At 45.9% G+C, this 23,424-nt stretch overlaps 1 protein-coding gene across 1 annotated transcript in view; it reads left to right on the top strand.

Moving 5' to 3' along the window:
- Nucleotides 1-23,424, top strand: part of LOC309564396 (uncharacterized protein) — a 107,914-nt gene that overhangs the window by 32,463 nt on the left and 52,027 nt on the right. The window contains exons 10-13 of the mRNA XM_082269024.1: nt 5,739-6,094; nt 8,116-8,400; nt 8,615-8,653; nt 12,255-14,019. Coding sequence (XP_082125150.1) covers nt 5,739-6,094; nt 8,116-8,400; nt 8,615-8,653; nt 12,255-14,019 — 2,445 coding nt within the window. The remainder of the gene's footprint in view (nt 1-5,738; nt 6,095-8,115; nt 8,401-8,614; nt 8,654-12,254; nt 14,020-23,424) is intronic.

Here is a 23,424-nt window from a genome sequence, read left to right on the forward strand (position 1 = left end):
AGAACCTATAAGAGCCATCTCAGTCCAGAGCTACCTCTGACACCTATATCTCAAAAGCAGACAGTTACCAGGAATCAACTCAGGATCATTACTCACAAGTCCCCAGGACAGCTGCACACCTTTCAGCTTCTGCTGGACACAGTCCAGTGAGGGATTCAACCTTCTCCAGACCAGATTCCTTATTGTAAAGTCCTAAAGCCAGTTCCCCAGAAGATCCATCCATGCCTTAAAGCCCTGACACAGCTTAGGCCCCAAGAACAGCTAAACAGTTCATGTGCTGCCTCTGGGCAGCAGCCCATCAAGCTTTGGAATCCTTCTGGGGAGAGAGAACAATCTCTCCGGGTGTCAGGGGTGCCAGGAAACCAGACCACATGCAGATGCAGTTAAAATAAAGCAAGTTATTGGAGCAAACAAAAAAAAGCACAGCAAGAGAGAGGAAGTGAGACCAGGAACAAGCCAGGTCAATCCAGAAGCAAGTAGTCATCCAAGCCAGGGTTGAGTCCAGAAACGGGTATTCTGCCAGTGCGTGGTCGTCTGCCGATGCGGGGTGGAGAGCCAGGAGAGTCATCAGCCAAGCCTAGACATACATGGAGGAACACGGAGAACAGAAGACTGCTAACAGAGATGCACCTTGGAGAACAAATGCAAGGGCAAGGATTGCAACCCATCAGGTGATTGATATAGTCAGGTGTGCAGCATCATCACTATGTGACACCCAGGCAGCAGGCAAGTAATGAGGCAATCAGAGTTTATAAGAGGCAGCAGTCTGCACATGTCCAACATGGCTGCCAAACAGGAGGGCAAGGTAAGACCTTGATACCAGGGCTTCAAACTATATATCCCCTCCAGAGTCACTGTCTGGACACTCCTTTCCAGGAATTGGCCAGGCCTGTCTTTACATCAGCACACAAGGGTTTACTTCTCCCACCGAACCCTCAAGACCACCTTCTCCTAGCCTAATAAAAAGAGAGATCCTCCCCTCCCAGCTTCATTCTATAATATAGCAGGCGACAGGCCACTAGGGAGGGAAGAAAATTATGCCCAAGTCCCGGGATGGAAAAAGGGTCTTCTTAGGAGGCCACATTCCTATAGCCGCTTTTAAGAACTGTTTTGCTCGTCTGCCCACTTGTGCCCTGTGAAGGAAGACAATGAAGACATTTTCTCTTTGAAGTGAAGAATACAAATTTCTCCCAAATTCTGGAGTACGTAGCATTTGATGTTGATTCTCTTGCCTTTAACAATGTCCTAATCACCCTGCCCAAGAGGCCTTGAGATTGTAATCTAGGTAATTCAAAAGCCATGCCATCAACTGCAATGGGCTGGAGCCAGTAATCTTGCTGTAGTAAATCCCTCCTGAAAGATAGAAGTATTGGAGGGGCCGACGCCATCTCCAGGAGCATTTGAAACCAGGGTCTCTATGGCCAAAAAGGTAGGATTAGGATGGCATGAACATCCTTCTTTGAGATTTTCAGCAAGACCTTCATGATTAGTGGGGCAGGAGGAAAAACATAAACTAGGGAAAAATACCAAGGAATCGAGAGAGCTTCCTGAACTTTCGATTTCTCGAATCTGGAACACCCCATTGGGCAAAAATGTATTCCAAGTATTGACTGTTGTATGACCACTCGCTGCTGTTGGGAAATTTCCGGCACAACTGATCTGTTATCTGATAGTGAGCCCCCCAGCACTGGAGACTGGGAGTCCGAGGTTACCAGGATCCAGTCTCCCCTACTGAGAGGCATGCCCTGAACAGGCTCTGGAGAATTCAAAAAGATCTTGGTCCATTGACAAGCTGTCCCATTAATTAAGAAAGGAAACCTGGAAGGCCCTCATATGGAATTTTGCCAAGGGTACTGCTGGGATTGCTGCAGTATACATCTTAAGGCTCCATGTACACGGGACGCTGGAAATGGCCGTTTAGGAGCAGTTGGGCGTTTTTTTCAGAAGCCCCTGAACGCAGCTCCATGTTATCTTATCTGTCCATGTACACAGGGTCGTTTACAGTCATTTGCAGGCAGTTGCGTTCAGGGATGTTTTTTAGAACGCAATTATTTGCGTTCGAACGTGTGTTTCCCGGCGTTTCAAACGCAAAAACGCGACCGAACGCGATGACCCGCGTTTAGCGTTCGCGTTTTTCCATTTTAAAGGGGAATATTTTTTTTGACCTCTAGGAATGGTTCTAAACGCAAACGCCCGCTAAACGCGGGTACAAACGCGACTGAACGGACGTTTCAAACGTCCTAAAAATTCCAGCATTCAAAGGGACTTTTAACAACGTCCCGTGTACATGGAGCCTTAGATGCATCATGCAGTCTCTTGCCTATAGAAAATTAGTTTCCATCACTCTGTTAATGCATGCCACTAATTTAGCAATCTTCTTGGGTATTGAATATTAGGCTGAGGTATTCCATTGCCTAGGTAGGTATAAGATGGCTCTTCTGACAGGATTTCTAGTACTATGTTGTGCTATAGCGCCAGTTCCTTGCTTGAACCAGCTATCATCAGAACATTGTCTAGATAATGTAAAATTTGTATTTTTTCCATACGAATGACTGCAATGGCTGCTAGTAGAATCTTTTAGAAAACTTGGGGCGTTATGCATATTCCAAAAGGGCAAACATCTGAATTGGTAGTGCCACTCTCCTACTAAGAATCTTAGGTATTTGTGGTGTCCAAAACTTTACTTCAAGTCCTTCAATCATGTGTTTGGTGACCTGCAGTGTGACTAAAAAAAAAGAGAATGAAGCTGGGAGGGGAGGATCTCTCTTTTATTTGGCTAGCAGGTGTTCCTGAGAGTTTGGAGGGAGGAGTAAATTTATATGTACTGAAGTGAGGCTGGCCAGGAATGCACTATACACTTGAAATCAAAGGCGTAACTAGAATCTTCAGGGCCCTGGTGCAAGAAACCATGAAGGGCTCCCCTGACCCCTGGCCAGGGTCCTTGCCACTGATCCTGGGGCGTGAGGGCAGCAGGTCCTAGATAGGAGGGGCGGCGAAGGGGGACATATAAAGGAACAAATCCCCTCCATTTTCCTCCTGCAGCCTCTGAATGCCTATGGAAGAGAGAGGAGGAGAAGCTGGCTTTTAGCAGCTGCAGGAGAAAAATGGAGAGGATTTTTTCTTCTATATGCTGCACCCCTATCCAGGTGTCCAGGGGCAACAGATGATCCATTGCAATTGTGACCCCTGTAGTTACGCTCCTGAGATGAGTGGCAGTGGTGGTCATTGGGTGGGGATTGGATCAGTGGCAGCGGTGGTGGTGGGGGGATGGGATAATTGGCAGCTGTGGTGGAGGGGGGATGGAATGATTGGAAGCAGTGGTGGTGGGGATGGGATAGTTTCAGCAGTGGAGAGGACAGGCTGAGTGGCAGGGGTGGTGGGGGGATTAGAGGTGGTGACAGGAATGGGATGAGTGGCAGTGGTGAGGGGGGATGGGATAAGTGGCAGCGGCGAGGGGTGCATGGGATCAATGGCAAGGGTGGTGGTTAGGGGGGAATCAGTGAGGGTGGTGTGGGGGGATCAGTGTCAGCAGTAGTGGTGGTGTGGGGGGGGATCAGTGGCAGCAGTGGGGGTAATGTGGAGGGGGGATCAGTGGCAGCAGGGGGGGTGGTGTGGAGGGGGGATCAGTGGCAGCGGTGGGGGTAGTGTGGGGGGATCAGTGGCAGCAGTGGGGGTGGTGAGAGGAGGGATTAATGGCAGCATTGTGGGGGAGAAATCAGTGGCAGCAGTGGGGGTGGTGTGGGGGGGGATCAGTGGCAGCAGTGGGGGTGGTGGTGTGGGGGGACATCAGTGGTAGCAGTGGGGGTGGTGCGGGGGAATCAGTGGCAGCAGTGGGGGTGGTGAGGGGGGGATTATTGGCAGCGTTGTGGGAGGAAAATCAGTGGCAGCAGTGGGGATGGTGTGAGGGGGGGGATTAGTGGCAGCAGTGGTGGTGGTGTGGGGGAGGGAATCAGTGGCAGCAGTGGGGGTGGTGGTGTGGGGGGGGATCAGTGGGAGCAGTGGGGGTGGTGTGGGGGGATCAGTGGCAGCAGTGGGGATGGTGGTGTGGGGGGGATCAGTGGCAGCAGTGGTGGTGGTGTGGGGGGGATCAGTGGCAGCAGTGGGGGTGGTGTGGGGGGGGTCAGTGGCAGCAGTGGGGATGGTGGTGTGGAGGGGATCAGTGGCAGCAGTGGTGGCAGTGTGGGGGGGATCAGTGGCAGCAGTGGGGGTGGTGTGGGGGGGATCAGTGGCAGCAGTGGGGGTGGAGGTGTGGGATCAGTGGCAGCATTGGTGGTGGTGTGGGGGGGATTAGTGGCAGCAGTGGGGGTGGTGTTGGTGAGAGGTAAGTGGCAGCAGTGGGGGTGGTGTTGGGGGAATCAGTGGCAGTGCTGATAGAGGGATGGGATCAGTATCACTCACTTGCAGATCACTCGGTTCCCCCTTCCTTGCACGGTGGAGAGCTCCTCCCCCTTCACTCTACTGGGCCGGCCCGGGTCAGCTGATTTTCTCTTTCTCTGAGTCTCCCGAGTCCCGACATTGCATCTCCCTACCCAACTGAACACAATGGATGGGCAGAGAGGATGGGCGGAGCCCATGTTCCTGTGAAAGCCCGTGAGTGCGGGTGGAGAGGAAGGGCGGGGACTGTGTGCCTGTAAGAGTGCACAAAATTGACCTGTGCACTATCTCCTGGGCAGAGCGGCGGGCCCCCCTGCAGTGGTGGAATGCTAGGACCCCATCGCAAGTGCAACTGCTGCGGCCCTGGTAGTTCCACCACTGCTTCAAATATATAATATAATAAATAATTACTGACAATTCTGTACTTTTTTTCAGACGTGTCATCTTGTTTATCAGTTTGGATTGGTCAAACTTGTGATTTACTCTGGATAAATGTAACAACAAAAAAAATATTAATGATTGCAGCCTAGTTTTATTTGTCTGAGAGGGAAGAAATTCTTAAAGTATAACTAAAGGCAGAACTTTTTTTTTAGTGTTGGAGAGTGGAGAGGGAATAGAACATCGGTCAGTTTTTATTGTCTGTGTCCCCGTTAGGGAGATTCCCCCTCTCTATTTCCCCTGTTTACCATATTCATTGAAAGTGAAAGTAAAAGAAAATCCCACATTTTGGGCTGTCACCAGAAAAGTAATAGAGGGGAAATCTTCCAATGGGGATAGTAGTTCTAATGACCTGGGGGGTCTCCAAGGAATTCCCTTAATTTATAGAGATTTCCTCTCACTTCTTGTTTGGGTATGGGACAAGAAGTGATAGGAAATCTCCCCAATGGGACGCAGATGGTGAAAAAAAATCTGACAGAGATTATAACCCTCCCTTAGTGCCGGTTCACACTAGTACGACTTGTCAGGCGACTTGGTCAGCCTGGCAAGTTGCGCACCGTTGCAGTCCATTGAGTAGTACAGGACCGGTTCTAATAGGAGCGACACAAGTCGCTCCGACTTAGAAAAAGGTTCCTGTACTACTTCGGGGCGACCTGGAACGACTTGCATAGACATTCATTTTATGAAGTCCGTGCAAGTCGCGGTGCACGCGACTTCACAGGTCGCCCCCGAAGTCGTGCCGCTTCAGTGTGAACCGGCACTTATTCTTCCGAAAAATGAAAAAAAAAGTTTTGCCTATAGTTCTACTTTAATGACATACAGGCAAATGTTTAACAAATATCTTGATATTTATTTGACTCTAGTCAACCTCTAGTACTACTCCCCCTTTCATATGCTCTTTATTGAAGAGTTACCTCTCATTATAGAGCTATGCTAGTGAATTTCTACATTTCAAGTTGGTCTGAATGTTTTCGGTGGTGGGTTACTGTTTCTACAGGACAGATGAATTGGCAAGCCTCCGGGGATCTCATCATAGATTCTCTTGAGGATCTGAAAGGGAGTGACTTCAAGAAATTTAAGAATAAATTATCTAATTACTCTTACGGAGATAAACCTCCCATTCCCAAAGGAAAAATGGAAAATGCAGACTGGGTGACCACAAAGGACCTTCTGATAGACACATATGGAGAGGAGGGAGCTCTGGATGTCACCATTGATGTCCTTAATCTGAATGGTCTGCATGGACCTGCAAATGACCTCCAGGAAAAGAGAACACAAAATGGTGAGTTTCCATCTATAACAAACATTTCATACCAAACATTTTATAACATTCATTAATTACCAGCATGGGGAAGATGCAGATGACTTTTCTGAAAAAAAAAAATGAAAGAGTTAGCAAACCTAACCTAGAACAAACTGTGGAACATAAAAGAACTGAGCGGTTACCGGGACTAAGATCTGATCCCAAACAAATACTTTTTTTGTATACAAAAAACATTTCCTGTACAGTAATCTAACAAAAATTGTGTTTTTCAGCCAAGATAAAGACAACCACGACCAGCAACAAATTAACAGGTCAGTAGAATGCCGTCCTAAAAAAATATGTATTGTTTTAAATTACTAAATTCTATGTATTTTAGTATGTAAAAATGCGTAAAATGTTTGAGTTTATTGTCGTTGATGCATTTTTTCAAAAAATTATGAATAGCTTATTTCACTTTTTAATACACAGTGGGGAGCACTGGTTTGTGAATGACTTTAGAGCACTCTTTGCATGATTTTTTACATGAATTGTGTATAGCCTATATGATTAGATTTTCTTATTGTATGTATGTACAGTATTTATCTATAGTATTAGCTAGGATATAGCGCTTGACATAATTTACTGTTATCAGATATTTTATAGTGTTAGCTTCACTTGGTGCCAGCAGCTTCACTGTAGAATAAAGGTTATATAGCGCAGTCAGGTGGTAGCATCCTGAGCGCTAGTCAATGTAGGGTGCCTCATCCCAATATGTTAGGAAAATGTTTGAATGATTCAGGCAAGGACTTTCACGGCACCACAATAATTTTATAAAATAAACAATTTATTCATAAACATATTAAAACACCATCAATAATGGTACATAAACCCCCAAGGGGAAAAAAGGGGGGAAAGAAAGGGAGGAAGCCAAAAAGCATCCAACTAGTAATGCAATATACACAAATTGAACATTCCTGTAGTTGATGGGTCTCATGAGGGGTGACAGGGGAAGATCTGCCGTCCATCAGGATCCCATGATGTCGTATTCAAAAGATAGAAGGTAGATAGAATTTACATGCTCGACATGTTTCGCTATTTTAATAGCTTCATCGGGAGCTTATACTGTAAATCTGTATATTGTTGTAATTCAGTAGAGCAGATGAATGCCAAAAGCATAGAACTAACAAGGAAGGTATAGGGTCTGTAAGCAGGATCAAGGTAAATAACAGGTGTGTAGATGTTTGTCTGGTAGAAGATTATATTGGGAACAGATTGGATACAAATCCCGCCATCTAAGGACCGCATTAAATACGTATGTAGCTTAATGTAGGGAGAATAAGTAAGATGCAGTAATATAAGGAATCACAGCAGTCCAAAGCTCATATGTACAGTCTGAGGACTACACAGATATACAGATGCTGCAGCGAATGTACACCTTCCCCGGATGGGGATTTGTGTATATTGCATTACTAGTTCGATGCTTTTTGGCTTCCTCCCTTTTATCCCCCCTTTTTTCCCCTTGGGGTTTATGTACCATTATTGATGGTGTTTTAATATGTTCATGAATAAATTGTTTATTTTATAAAATTATTGTGCTGCCGTGAAAGTCCTTGCCTGAATCATTCAAACATTTCACTGTAGAATAGTTTGGTGAGTGAAGACTTTTTAAAATTATATAATAATAATATAATATCATTAATGACAAATAATTGCGTGCAATTTTCTTTAAATACTCACATCTTGTGAATTTGTCGGTTCTTTAATCACCCAATAACAACAATAAAAAATATTATTATGGTAGGGTAGTATGGTACCACAATACATTTTTGTGATTACAGTCTAGCTTTATCTACTAGAGACGGAAGAATTCCTAATGATGTACAGGTCAATATTATCTAATATCTGGGTATGTATTTAATTTATTCTATCAGACGCCAGTTTTGCTCTCTCTTCCCTAAGTTCTTTATTGAACTATTAGCTTCAGTATAGACCAATGCTAGTGAATTTCTTGACTTGAAGTTGGCCTGAACGTTTTCATTTGTGGGGTATTGTTCCTACAGGATGGATGAATTGTCACACCCCTGGGGATCTCATCGTATACTCTCTTGAAAATCTGATAGAGAGTGACTTCAAGAAATTGAAGAATAAATTGTCAGATTTCCCTTATGGAGATAAACTTCCCATTCCCAGAGGAAAACTTGAAAATGCAGACTGGATCACCACAAAGGACCTTCTGATAGACACCTATGCAGAGGAGGGAGCTCTGGATGTCATGAGTAAAGTATTAACCCTAATAGGTCTGCTGGGACCCGCAAATGACCTCCAAAAAAGAAGAACAGAAATTGGTGAGTTCCCGTCTATAATGATCATTTCATAAAACAGTTTTATAAAGCTCACTAAAAATTACCAAGATGGGAAGGTGGCAGCGGACTTTTCTGAAAGTACATTAAAAGGTCTAATAACCTGAAGAACAAACAGAAGTACAAAACGTTCTGAGACATTTTTCTACAAGTAGCCATTTATCTGTACAGTAATCTTTAATTTAAATTATTTTTGCAGTTATGCTGAAGACAATTACGACCATCAACAGATTAGCAGGTCAGTAGAAGGTCCGCTTAAAAAACATTTTCCAAGATTATTCTACTGCACAACATTTGTGACTCACATTAAGGGAATTTCCAATTCTAGTTTTAATCAGGGTTTTTTTTTTTTAATGATACAAACAAAGATAAAAATTCCCAGTTCAATTTGCTAACCAGTTTGCTTACCAACCAAATTAAAGCGAAGTTCCTGCTGAAAAAAATAAAATTAGATAAAAATACCCCCGGGACAGTCAGGGCTAGTGCATTCCACAATGGCTAGCCTCTGAACTGTCCCAGGTCGCACTTACCTTTTAGAAGAAATACTTACCTTGAAAATGTCTTGTCCAGCGCTGCCATTTCAGGTGTGGGCATCTGAAGCCAGCGCGATCCTCTTCTGCGTCCTGTTCCGTCCCACTTCGGTCCCACAATGCACTGCACCGGCCCCGCCGTCACTTCCGGGTCAGGAGCATCAGCCCTGCACAGCTTCTGGGCATGCCCAGAAGCTGTTTAGCAGGGAATGACGTGCTGCACCGGACATGACGTCGGGGCCGGTGCAGGCGCATTGATTCCTGGGAGCGATGACGTTCAGCACCCAGGAGTCAACGCAAGAAGAAAGTGACGGCGGCGGACGAGTCCTCTGAGGGAGGAAGAGGAAGTAAGGTAAGTATATTTTCTTCTAAAACAAGGTAAGTAAAGAAAAAAAAAATGTGATTATCCATTTATTTGTCAGGTGACAGGGAGCAAGCAGATGGAGGTAAGTTGCATTTTGGGGTGGAACTCCACTTTAACCTGTCTATCAGTTTGCATCAAAACAGGGGTTTAGTTAGCACACATTTGCAAACGCATGTGTAAGCTGTATACCTTTAGGAGGATTAGCTTGCACGTGCTTCCACTGTGAAGACACTCAAAAATTTACAGGAGTTAGGACTGCAGGTAATACAGGGTGCCGTGGAGTGGCCCTGCAGCTTACACATGCGTTTGCAAATGTGTGCTAACTAAACCCCTGTTTTGACACAAATTGTTAGACAGGTTAATTTGATTGGTAAGCAAACTAGTTAGCAAATTGAACTGGGAATTTTTATCTTTGTTTGTCTCATGTGCGTTGCCCTTCCATGTGTTCTTTGCTATAAAGGCCAGTTATAGGTGGGGGCAGAGGCCATTTTCTTTGTTTTGTTTTTTTTTATGATTACGTTACATACAATTATGATATAAAGTGAGATGAATTTTAGTGTTTGGCGTTGCCATGCTTGTTTTTAGTTAAGAGACTGAATGAGTATTTACTATTTCTTTGTTATTATTATACACTGCTCAAAAAATTGAAGGAACACTTTTAAAACACATCAGATCTCAATGGGAGAAATATCATGCTGGATATCTATACAGATATGGACTGGGTAATGTGTTAGGATCTATACAGATATGGACTGGGTATTGTGTTAGGATCTATACTGGTATGGACTGGGTAATGTGTTAGGATCTATACTGGTATGGACTGGGTAATGTGTTAGGATCTATACTGGTATGGACTGAGTAATGTGTTAGGATCTATACTGGTATGGACTGGGTAATGTGTTAGGATCTATACTGGTATGGACTGGGTAATGTGTTAGGATCTATACTGTATTTGACTGGGTAATGTGTTAGGATCTATACTGGTATGGACTGGGTAATGTGTTAGGATCTATACTGTATTGGACTGGGTAATGTGTTAGGATCTATACTGGTATGGACTGGGTAATGTGTTAGGATCTATACTGTATTTGACTGGGTAATGTGTTAGGATCTATACTGTATTGGACTGGGTAATGTGTTAGGATCTATACTGGTGTGGACTGGGTAATGTGTTAGGATCTATACTGGTATGGACTGGGTAATGTGTTAGGATCTATACTGTATTTGACTGGGTAATGTGTTAGGATCTATACTGGTATGGACTGGGTAATGTGTTAGGATCTATACTGTATTGGACTGGGTAATGTGTTAGGATCTATACTGGTATGGACTGGGTAATGTGTTAGGAAGGAAAGGATGCCACATCGTTTGATGGAATTGAAAATTATCCCCCTACAGAGGGCTGAATTCAAAGACACCCTGAAAATCAAAAAGTGAAAAAATGATGCGGCAGGCTATTCCATTTTGCTGAAACTTCATTTTAGCAACTCAAATTCGTACTTGCCAGTTTTTTTATGGCTGCCACGTGCTTGTATGCATGCCTGACAACATCGGGGCATGCTCCTAATGAGACGACGGATGGTGTCCTGGGGTATTTCCTCCCAGATCTGGACCAGGGCATCACTGAGCTCCTGAACAGACTAAGGTGTAACCTGGCTACGTCCGATGGGCCGAAACATAATGTCCCAGAGATGTTCTATTGGATTTAGATCAGGCGAATGTGGGGGCCATTCAATTGCATCAATTCTTTCATCCTCCAGGAACTGACTGCATACTCTCGCCACATGAGTCCAGTCATTGTCGTGCACCAGCAGGAACCCAGAACCCACTGCACCTGTGTAGGATCTTACAGTGGGTGCAAGGATTTCATCCCGATACCTAATGGCAGTCAGGGTGCCATTGTATAGCCTGTAGAGGTCTGTGCGTTTCTCTATGGATATGCCTCCCCAGACCATCACTGACCCATCAACAAACTGGTAATGCTAAACGATGTTACAGGCAACATAACGTTCTCCACGGCTCCTCCAGACCCTTTTATGTCTGTCACATGTGCTCAGGGTGAACCTGCTCTCATCTGTGAAAAGCACAGGGTGCCAGTGGCGGACTTTCCAATTCTGGTGTTCAATGGCAAATTCCAGTCCCATGGTGCTGGGCAGTGAACACAGGGCCCACTAGAGGAGGTTGGGCCCTCAGGCCACCCTCATGAAGTCTGTTTCTGATTGTTTGGTCAGAGACATTCACACCAGTGGCCTGCTGGAGGTCATTTTGAAGGGCTTTGGCAGTGCTCATCCTGTTCCTCCTTGCACAAAAGGAGCAGATACCGGTCCTGCTGATGGGTTAAGGACCTTCTACGGCCCTGTCCAGCTCTCCTAGAGTAACCGCCTGTCTCCAGGAATCTCCTCCATTCTCATGAGACTGTGCTGGGAGACACAGCAAACCTTCAGGCAATGGCACGTATTGAACTGCCATCTTGGAGGAGTTGGACTGCCTGTGCAACCTCTATGGGGTCCAGGTATGGCCTCATGCTACCAATAGTGACACTGACCCTAGCCAAATGCAAAACTAGTGTAAAACAGTCAGAAAAGATGAGTAGGGGAAACAAAATGTCAGTGGTTTCCACCTGTAAAACCATCCCTGTTTTGGAGGTTATCTCACTGTTGCCCACCTGTTGTTAATTTCATTAGAACCAAAGCAGCTACCCTCTGCTACTTAACTAACCAAATCAATATCCCAGGAGTTTAATTGACTCAATGCTATACTCTGACTTAAAAGTGTCCCTTTAATTTTTTTGAGCAGTGTAAATGCCATTAATTTCTTGATTTTAACTTTGCACAATTTGTTTATATTTCAATCACCTAATATGCTAAAATTGGTTCAACTAATTTTTCGTGTTTTCAATTTTGTGTCCACGTAAGTGATAAAAGATTTGTCTTCCTCTCATACAGAGTTTAGAAAGGAATACATGAAATCAAAGAAGGAGGAATTCCAGCGGATGAAAGAATGTAATGCTTGTAGAGGGGAGACTGTTAGCTTAGAGGACAAATATACAAATTTACAACTAATAAAGGGACCCCAGATTATGGAAGAAAAGACGTATGAAATGTTAAATTCGGGCAAAGGACGTCTACATAACTTGAAGAAAAAATCAGGTGAATATTTCCAGACCACAATTCAGACGCTGTTTGATCCAGATGAAGAGGGTTTCATCCCAAAGATTGTGGTGCTACAAGGACCTGCAGGGATTGGAAAAACGATGACCTCCAGGAAGATCATGCTGGACTGGGCCTCTGAGAATCTCTACCAAGACAAGTTTGACTTTGTGTTTCATCTGAGCTGTAGAGAACTCAACACCATCACTGGACCCATAAGCCTTGTGGGACTTTTATCCAGAGCCTGCAAACAGCAGAGTACAGATGACTTGGTGTCTATTCTGAAGGATCCTGGTAATGATAGAAAACTTCTCTTCATAGTTGATGGTTTTGATGAATTGAGGTGGACTCTGAAGAAAGATTCTCAGGTTTGCCATGACATTTTTGAAGAAACCCATAAAGAGTTACTTCTCCAGAGATTGTTTAGGAAACAGGTTCTGAAACAGTCTTCTCTGATCATCACCACAAGGCCACTGGCCCTCAAGGAACTTTACTCATTTGTTGATAAATCACGTCATGTTGAAGTCTTGGGATTTACAAATGAAGATTGTGAGGAATATTTCCACAACTTCTTTAAAAATAAAGATGATGCTGACAAGGCTCTCAGCATTATAAAAGACAATGACATTTTGTACGCCATGTGTGCTGTCCCTATTGTATGTTGGATTGTGTGCACTGTATTGAAACCCCAAATAAAACAGGACTTGGACTTATTGCAGTCTAAAACAGCCACCTCTGTCTATCTCCTTTATCTGAAGGGTCTAATAAAGTACCATTGTAGGGACCAGAAAGAAAACACGTGCCTAAAGAAATTGTGTGCTCTGGCTAAAGAGGGAATTTTGAACCGGAAAATCATATTTGAGATGGAAGATCTAAATAGACATGGACTTTCTCTGTCTGAGGTCGAGTCTGTATTTCTGAATGAAAACCTCTTTCACCTGGACATCGAAACCCAAACCTGCTACAGCTTCATCCATCTGAGTGTACAGGAGTTCCTTGCTGCTCTCTATTATGTGCTGGATGATGGTTCTGGAAATGCAGAAGGGGCCACTGGACTGAGAGAGGAAACTTCCCTCCCGGAGATCTGTAAAGGAAATTCACTGTTATCAATGTGTGAAGAACACCCATATTTAGCATTAGCTGTGCGATTCTTGTTTGGACTGCTCAATGAAAAGGAAGTTAAAAGATTTTCTAAGAGCACAGGCATCAACATTTCACTCCCAGCCAGGCAAGCAATGGAAGAATGGCTTATGGGAAAATGCATCTTGAATGACATGTACATGAGAGGGACTTGGTCAATCTATTCTACTGACACCGTTTCATGTCTGTACGAGACACAGGACAAGGGCACAATAAGAAGAATCCTCTCACAATCTTCCCATTTAGAACTGAAAGGTGCACAGAGGGGTCCTATCTTGACAGGAGAGGATTGTACTAAACAGCTGTGCTATTGCTTGAAGTCTTGTGAAAGTTTCCAGGCTCTCTCTTTCAGAAGCCTTCAATTGAATCCCAAATACCTGCAAATGTTATCCTCATTATTACATGGATGTCAACAGCTCAGGTAAGGCAATTATGAAGATATATAGCGCACCCCCTAAAGAGCTGCAAGTGAAATGGAATCCCCCACCCTTCACAACCAAACACACTGCATCTTCACAGGCACACTGCAGTCAGAAAACAGTCCAGTGCTTGTTTTTGTATTTTTATTAAGGGGATACAACTTGGATAGGGAATAGGAATATTATGGGATGCCCACTTATCCTCACACCTTTTCCTGTGCCCCCAGGACAGGACTCCTCCATGTGTTGTAAGAGGATGCCTCCAGCACCAAAGCCCCAGGCCTGGGGTCAAGCCCCCCCCCAGACTAGGGGGCACCCTCAAGGACCACCGACAGCTTTCTCAGCACTCCATCTCCATCTTCCCCCGTACTGTCCCTGCTGGCAGGGCTCATAAGTATTTATGTGTTGTCCTGCCCCTTGCCAGCCCATTTTGCTGGGGATTGGCTAGGGCCCTCATCAATACTCCAGGCAACTCTTCCTAACCTCCCTCCCATTCTTCTGGAAGCTTTTCCAAGGTTCCATAAGTAGGGGGAGTAGGGTTGCCACCTCATCCCTTTAACCCAAACACATTTTAATTACATGGGTTCTGGGGCTAGTTCGTTGCAGATAAGACACTAAATGAGTTTAATTACCAACTTAATCAGCTGCAGAACCTGTGTAATTATTATGTGTTTGGGTTTAAAGGGATGAGGTGGCAACCCTAACGGGGAGGTACCAGAGGGGCTGACTAATGAGTCATCCATCCTCCCTGAGTCACTCAGCCCTGACCCAGATTCAATCATTTATCCCACCCTGGCTATCAGCCAGACCAATTTTCTTACACTAACAAACTAACTAATTACAACCTTAGTCTAGCACACTAGAGGGTGCTACAACTACACTCCCAACCCCTAAAAAATGCCAGCCTGTCCCCATGGCTGGGAAAAAAAAGACTCCTGAGCCCAGGATCAAAAATAGGGCATCTCATAAAAATACTGGACTGGGCTATTTACAAATAAATTAGCATATCAAAAATAGACATCTCTCGAAGGCCTCTTTCCAACTTGTGCGACTAGTTCTGCGGCTTGGGACTTCCAAGTCACATGACAATTCGTACCCCATGATTTCCAATGAGTAACGTTCGTATCTATGTGTCTTCAAGTCGCAGCGACTTCAAAGTAGTCGCTGCACTACTTTGGTTCAACTTTATATTACATTTTAATACTGACCTTATATGCCATAATTTTTCCGTTCCACCACACACAGAATAATACGCCACTTATTTATTTCCGGGTATGGCACATTATTATGTAGCACCCTACAGGTAGGTGCTAGGTAAAATATAGTGTGCTTTGTCTGCCTAACAGCAGAGCCATGATTTCTTTTGGTCAGGTAGGTTGTCATGGCTCCCACTTGTGTCTGCTGAGAGGGGAGTCTCCCCACTAGCCCTGTGAGAGGCTTTTCATTGGGCAGTGGAGACACATTCAGGCTTGTAACTATTCCAGAAGGCAGATTCTGCCACAGAGAATTCTGGGAGTGGGTATAAGTTTGAGGGGAGCACATGACGCAGTGTCTTTGGCGGGAAGCAGAGTCCCAGGAGGGAGAGTACGGCTGTCTCCCCTCCTGTCAGAGGAAGCGGATGTCTCTGGGTGCTGCCTCAGAATCCAGAGGGTGCTGAGTTGAGCTGAAAGGGATCCGGTGTGCCGAGAACCAGTGGAGAGAGAGAGGGGTTCAGTCCCAGGAAAGCCTACAAAGGTCGTGAATACTGTGGATTGCCCCTGGGGGGTCTGCCTAGTGTCAAAGGGGCCCACTCCGGAGGAGGTTCTGGGGATCCAATAGTCAGCTAGCTGGAAAGGGGGTGTAAATACAAAACAAAGAAAGGGCGCACCAGCCTAGCGCATTATCCTCAGCAAGTTTATTGATAATAAAAGGGTAAAAATCAGCTACTCACAAACATGCGTGAAAGTCAAGCATTTCAATTCCATAAAGCAGCATCTTTACAGGAGTCCAATATCTCATGAAAGCGAAGGGCTGACACGTTTCGAGGCCGTGCCTCTTCCTCAGAGCCTGGAGGCCATGACCAAGTCCATGGCTTAAATATGGTAGACTAGGCCTCCACATGACCCTCAGAGATGTGGTAGGAGATACCACCCATATGGGCGTGGCTACACAGTTAATTGCCTAAAACATAGCAGATTTTAATTGGTAAACCCTATAGATCCACTGGCTAAGCTTGTAAATTAGCCAATCAACATCACCTTCCTGACACATAATAAATTATGCATTAGAAATTATAGATTACAAGTTGTACAGCCACACATAAAATACTCGGCCATTGCGGTACAGACCAACTCATCCTCCTCTCACGGTACATACACAACACCAGGGGATAAGAATCAATATGGCACATGATAATTCACAGCTATTGCTGAACCTGACCGAACCACTACCAGTGTGCATCATGGATCCATGCCTAGAAATATACACCAATGCAATATGTAAGACAAATATGCTATACTATAGGATCGCCATGGAAACTCGCATGGCAATCCATAGGCAGTCTGATGAACTCCAGTTGGTAGTAGTAGGAAGCAAGGCATTTACCTAGGAGGCCGCTAGACAATATCATGCTGCCCATCTATATGGATGCATCGCTGCAAAATTGCACCATTCCACATCAATCCGGTAGTAGGACGGAGGTGGAACGCACGCTGCTCATACCGAAAATGCCGTGCGTTCCACCGTATGACGTCACTTCCGCCCATCCGGATGGCTCCGACTTCCGCCTGTCTGGACATCCGGGCGGTGAAACGCAACCGCCAGATCCGGAAGGGGCATGCACCAAGGAAGGGGAGACCGTCCGGACAGTGATGCAACGCTCCATCCGGTCAGCAGTGCCAGTACGCACAATATGCTACCCTCCCAGTGTATCCGCAAACACCGTGAGAGGAAAACGGATGCTCCGCCTCGAGGCATTATAATCAGAGCTTGTGCAGACAGGGATATACAAGTCATGTAAAGATTTTCTACAATCCCTGCTTGATCCATATAATTAATTACAATAAAAGCTACAAAAGCTATATCCAGACCCAAATGCCTATCCGAATTATGATTACATAGGGAGTATACCAATAGAAGACCAAATAAATAGCAAATGGTACTCCTCTACAGGAAACATACTGTGTTGACTAAGACAAAAAATGATGATGCTGGTAATACTGCTTTGTGGGCCAACATAAAAACATATATATAGTAGCATGTAAAAACACTCGTAGCATAAAATTATAATACAATAATGAATATGATAATATAAATATAGATATAAAAGGTTAAAAACTTATCACATATTAGATGTAATGAATAAAATTCTACGCGCCAAACCAGGCTGGAAAGGGGGTGCCTGGTCAGAGGACCCTGAAGTTAGAGGGGGTACCTAGTCAGAGGGCCCTGAAGTGTTAAAGAGGGCGCCTGCAGTTTGGGCCCTGAAGAGTCAGTATACAGTGGGGAGTGTACCAGTTGAGAGTTGCAGCAGCACAGAAACTCACAAAGAGCTACCTCAAGCCAGCGCAGGGCCGGAGGGAGCCAGTCAGTGACTTTTGAGTAAAGCAGTGTCAGAAGTTCAACATTCTACAGTCCTGGATCTTCTGGCCTCAGGTCGAGGTTCCAGCACAGTTTTCAGTGTTACATTACTTTCAAGCGTCAGGAAGCGTTGGCTAGCGTCGGCTGGCGTCAAGACAGCGCTAACAAACACATTTTTTCTAAAGAGTCCCAAAAGTGTACCTATTTGAGCCAGAGGAGTATCCCACTCATTCCCTTCTCCCATCCCCTAAAATACAATAAAACAACCAAACAAAGATGCCGGAATTGTCATTGTCTCAGTGCTCACACCTGGGGTCACAGCTCACATGGGCTGGAGAGGTAACCGGTATCAATGGCAGACCGACCTCAGGCTCAATGCCTGGAAAACCTGCTACAATTAAATACAGTATACAAACAGGATATGGCTGGGGCAATCCACCCATGGTTTACCACCATAGAAGTACAGGCTACATGGGGTGTGTTCTAGATCCCCAAACATATTCTCCAAATATAGACATATTGTGAATGAAAAAAAGGTGCTCGAACCAATGTGACTAGGTGTAAAAGCAGCACTGTGAATAATTAGAAATGCAAAAAATATGAAATACGTTACAAAAGTGCGCTAATATAAAACAAGAGAACAAAAATGTCCATATATGTGAAATCAAAATGAATCAACAATTTGAAATAAAGTCTTTTTCATCCAGAAGAAAGTGTTCCCAAAGTGATACAGGAAAACTAACTGATGAATGATGGGTGTTAGGAAGTGATGAAGGGTGAGTGAATTAACCTCTTCCCAAAAAACAATCCATAAACGTAACTTGGAACAAAAATACAATTTTGTGATAACACCCGGTGATGTGAGTGGACTCTTACTACATTTGAGATAGATTGGAGCGTATACTGTGGTACCCAGGAATCCAATTGGTCAGCCAGATGGAATGGAATCCCAAATGGAATGGATGGATCGTCAGCTTCCCGGTTAGGGGGATCTATAGGCTGCCGCCGCCTCCTCCCATACTTCCACAGACACTAATTCACCAACACACGTTGTGTTGGTGAATTAGTGTCTGTGGAAGTACGGGAGGAGGCGTACAGGCATGTGTCCCACTGCTCTGGTCTGGGTGGTAGAGAGCCTGTTGAAGAATATCTGCCTCAAACTGACTGGGATCTGCACGACTCCTCTGGTCCCCTCAGGTTACGCTGGCTCATCTATCACCTAGGACAGTCGTCTCCTCCTGCTGCTGAGTAGTTCCCCACACCCACTCTTCCTCTGAGCTGTGATGGGATGACCAATGGGTCAGCAGAACATGTGGGCACAGCCGGAATTTCAGGGACAGTGTCTGGCTCCTGCTGGGCAGCACTCACAGCTACCAGCTTCCTGACCAGCCTGCAGGCCGAGGCAGACTTCTAACTTTCTTTCCCGATGTCCCTTGTCTTCGCAGGGGAGTCATCGGCCTCAGACTCAACTCCACCTGCCGCTGTTGCTTCAAGGCCCACACCGGCCTCCAGGGACTTCTGCAGCTGTTCTGTGCAGAGATCAGACAGCAGATCTACGCTGTAGTTAAGTGGACTTGGCATCACTGTGGTGAGTGGCTCATCACAGCACCTGCACCGGATCCAGGCACTGACAACCGTGGTTGGTCTTATGCACCCAGGACACAGTAGACACAGCCTCTCTGTCCCCTTTATCATCCAGAGAGAAAATCCCCCCTAATGCTCCAGCGTGACACCAGTGTCAACTAGTGTCAGCTCCTGAATGTCAGGCTACCAGGTCTGCTCTGGGTACACATGTGCACCTTCCGCCATCTTGCTCCTCTCTCTCACTGTTAGCAGGGCATGCTGGGTCTCCTCTGGGGCTTGGCTCTGCCCCCCAAGCTTCCAGACTAGCTGGTGCCCGCAGTTCTGATAAGCAGGCCTTTTCCCGTGTGTTCCGCTGTAACCCCATGTTAACTGTACTGAAGTTTGTAGGCATAATGATGATGACGATGGACATACTGGCACTTGCAGGACTTGTCAGGACATGCCATTCGGCACTGATTGTGCTCTAGCAACTGGGAACAGGTAGCAGCAAGCGTTTACTATGGTTGCCATGAGCAATAGCAAAGTCTGTAACACAAGTTACATTGTAGTTAGCAGGATTAGGACAATCCTTGACATCAGCCGTGGTTGGGTAGCTGACAAACCCCTTCCCGCAGGCACCTGCTGTCTTACCCCGATCGCCATGGGCATCAGCCCACCTGGCTGTCTTCCTCCCTGGGAATTTTCCCTGTTGGTTTTCTCCTGCTGTCCACCACCTGCTCCCCGGCCTCCGGTCAGGACACCTCTGTGTGTTGTGAAGAGGGTCCCTTCCACACCTGTGCCCAAGCATAAGGTCACCGCCCCAGACTAGGGAGCTACCCTCAAGGGTCACCGACAGCATCCTAACACCATCTTCCACCCACGCTCGACACTGCCTTAACTGGGATGACTCTGAGTATATGAAGGGGCCTGCCCCCTGCCAACCCTCTGTTGGGGATTGGTCAGGGCCCTCATTAAAACTCTTCCTCACCTCCATTCCCATCATTTTAGAATTTTCTACTAGTTTCTAGAAGTAGGGAGAGGTCTCAGAGATGCTGCCTGTGAGTCATCCAGCTCTTCCTGAGTCACTCACCCGACCCAGAAAAACACACAGGCTTGGCTGCCAGCCAAGCCTAACAATTGACCTACTCTGTACAAAAAAAAACTCTTTACATTTCTAGCACATTAGAGGGTGCTACTCTTGGATAAGAAATAGGGATATTATGGGATGCCCACTTGATTTTAAGAACTCTTTAGGGACAACTCTCCTATATAAAACCATATACACTCCTGTCTTCATCTAGCACTTATCTTGCTTGCAGAATCTCCAGCTGGCACACTGTTAGTTAATCTGACAGAAAACAGGTAGGAGTCAGATTTGTGCAAAAGCCCTGTGGCTACTAATCCCAGCACCAACTCTTCAGGCACTGCCAACCTGCCTGGCTGCAACTGCCCCTATCACTAGTCCTTCTAGCTAACTTCCAACAGTCCACCCAGACTGTCACACTTACTAGCCACCCAGATGACTTCTCCTGCTGTCCTCACAACTGCTCCCGTGCCTCCAGGACAGGACTCCCCATTTGTTGTAAGAGGATCCCTCAAGCACCCAAGCCCAAGGACTGAGGTCACCCCCCCCCCCCCAAAGATAGGGGTCACCCTCAAGGGCCATGGACAGCGTCCTCAGCACTCTATCTCCATGTTCCACCCAACTGCCCCTGCTGGCCCTCATCAATACTCCAGGTCTCTCCTCCTAACCTTCCTCCCATTCGTCTGGAAGCTTCTTCAAGGTTCCAGTAAGTAGAGGGAGGTACCAGAGGTGCTGCTGCTGAGTCATCCATCCTCCCTGAGTCACTCAGCCCTGACCCAGATTCAACCCAGCCTGGCTCTCAGCCAAACTAATTTTCCTACACTAACAAACTAACTTTTTACAATCCCGGTCTAGCACACTAGAGGGTGCTACATATGTAAATGGCTGAAATCTAAACATCTTTCCATTTTTCCTGCCTGTGAACAGTTTCGATTTTTTGAGCTGCGCTAATATTACACAACTGCTGAGCAATAATGGATGTTTTGACCAGATCCTTGGTCAGCAGAGGCCAATAAAAAAAAGTAAATATTTATAACAAAGATGTGGTCAAACGAAAAAAAAAAGGAAAGGATTTTAAATATGATAACAAATTCTTTGTATTGGTTAAACATCACAATGAGCAAAATCTTGTGGAAAGATTGTAAAATGGGTTACATAGCACAATATAGTTAAAATAATTATATTATTGTTCTCATTGTTATTATTCATATTATTATTATTATTATTATTATAAGAGAAGTTCAGGATTAAAAAAAATAAAAAATAATACTCACCTAGGTGGATGCAACATCAATCTGATGCTGCATCTGTACCCCGCCGGCTCAGCAGTGAGAACTGAGCGATCAAACAGTGCTGATCACTCAGTTCTCCCCCTCCGCACTGAGCAGTGAGCAGTGATTGTCTGTCACAGGCTCTCTGCTCTGCCCCTCTCAAGCGCTTACTGGAGTGCTGAGCTGTGGAGGGGGCGAGAGAGGTTGGCTCAGGCTCTCAGTGGGTCACTGTCATTGGGGTGCTGGTCCAGGCTTCTGGGGGATTACTGACCATATGGTCGAGATCTTGTCAGAGCCTAGACTGGCTGAGTGACGTCATCTGATAGCGGGCTTTAGCCAGCTGTCGACTGAAAATGGGTCACAGGAGTGCAGAACGAACTGAACTCCTGTGATCCATAGGAGAACTCTGGCCAAATAAGCTTTGGACATACTTCTCCTTTAACCACTTCCATACCGCGTCATGTAAAATGACGTCGGCAAAGTGGTTGTGAGGATCCGGGCCTCCCCCGGGGGCGCGCAGCGCGGCGATCGGGGGTGAGGCTCGTCCCTCGGACATAGCCCATCCCTGATCAAGGTAAACAGCCAATAGAAATTGGCTGTTTACCACGTGATCGGCTGTGTCAATCACAGCCGATCACATGAGCGGCTCCAGCACGAGCCGCTCGTTCTCTCTGCAATGCGCGCCCCCGGGGGCGCGCAGAGCAGCGATCGGGGACGAGGCTCGTCCCTCGGACAGAGTCGATCCCCGATCTAGGTAAAGAGCCAATGAAATTGGCTCTTTACCACGTGACCGGCTGTGTCCAATCACAGCCGGTCACAAATGTCAACAGAGAACACGGTAACTAGCTGTCACCGTGTTCTCCTCCTCACACACTGATCCTGTGTGAGGAAGAGAGTGTGGTAACAGCTAGTTACCAATCATAGTGCACCCCAAACACACTGATTGCCCCCCCCCCAATAAAGAGCACCTGTCACTAGCCCATCAAAGTACCCGAGTACCTGTCACCAGCCCATCAGGTACTCAGATGACAGGTACTCGGGTACTCTGATGGGCTGGTGACAGGTATTCGGGTACTCTGATGACAGGTACTCGGGTACTCTGATGACAGGTACTCGGGTACTCTGATGACGGGTACTCGGGTACTCTGATGACGGGTACGCAGGTACTCTGATGACGGGTACTCGGGTACTCTGATGACGGGTACGCAGGTACTCTGATGACGGGTACTCGGGTACTCTGATGTCGGGTACTCTGATGACAGGTACTCGGGTACTCTGATGACGGGTACTCGGGTACTCTGATGACGGGTACTCGGGTACTCTGATGACGGGTACTCGGGTACTCTGATGACAGGTACTCGGGTACTCTGATGACAGGTACTCAGGTACTCTGATGACGAGTACTCGGGTACTTTGAGTACCTGTCAACGGAGTACCCGTCATCAGAGTACCTGAGTACCTGTCACCTACCCATCAGAGTACCCGAGTACCTTCCACCTGCTCATCAGAATACCTGACGCCTGAAGTACCCGAGTACTTGCCGCCTGCTCATCAGTACCCATCACTACTCATCAGTACTCATCAGTACCTATCACGTATCAGTACTGATCATCAGTACCCATCAGTACAGTGTTACCTATCAGTATCAGTACTACTCATCAGTACTTATCACCTGCCTGTCACCTGCCCATCAGAGTATCCGAGTACCTGTCACCTGCCTATCGGAGTACTCGAGTACCTGCCACCTGCTCATCAGTACCAGAGTACCTGTCACCTGCCCAACAAAGTACCCGAGTACCTATCACCCTTCATACAGCCACCATGTCCAAGTCCAAAAAGGTTTATAACGTCCTCCGTTTAAACCTAAATACCGGTGTTATGGCAGCAGATAGCTGCCATAACCCTGGTATTTTTTTAAACGGTGGACCGTT

This window comes from Pelophylax lessonae (assembly GCF_965119305.1).
Source record: "Pelophylax lessonae genome assembly, chromosome: 9".
Classification (NCBI taxonomy): Eukaryota; Metazoa; Chordata; class Amphibia; order Anura; family Ranidae; genus Pelophylax; species Pelophylax lessonae.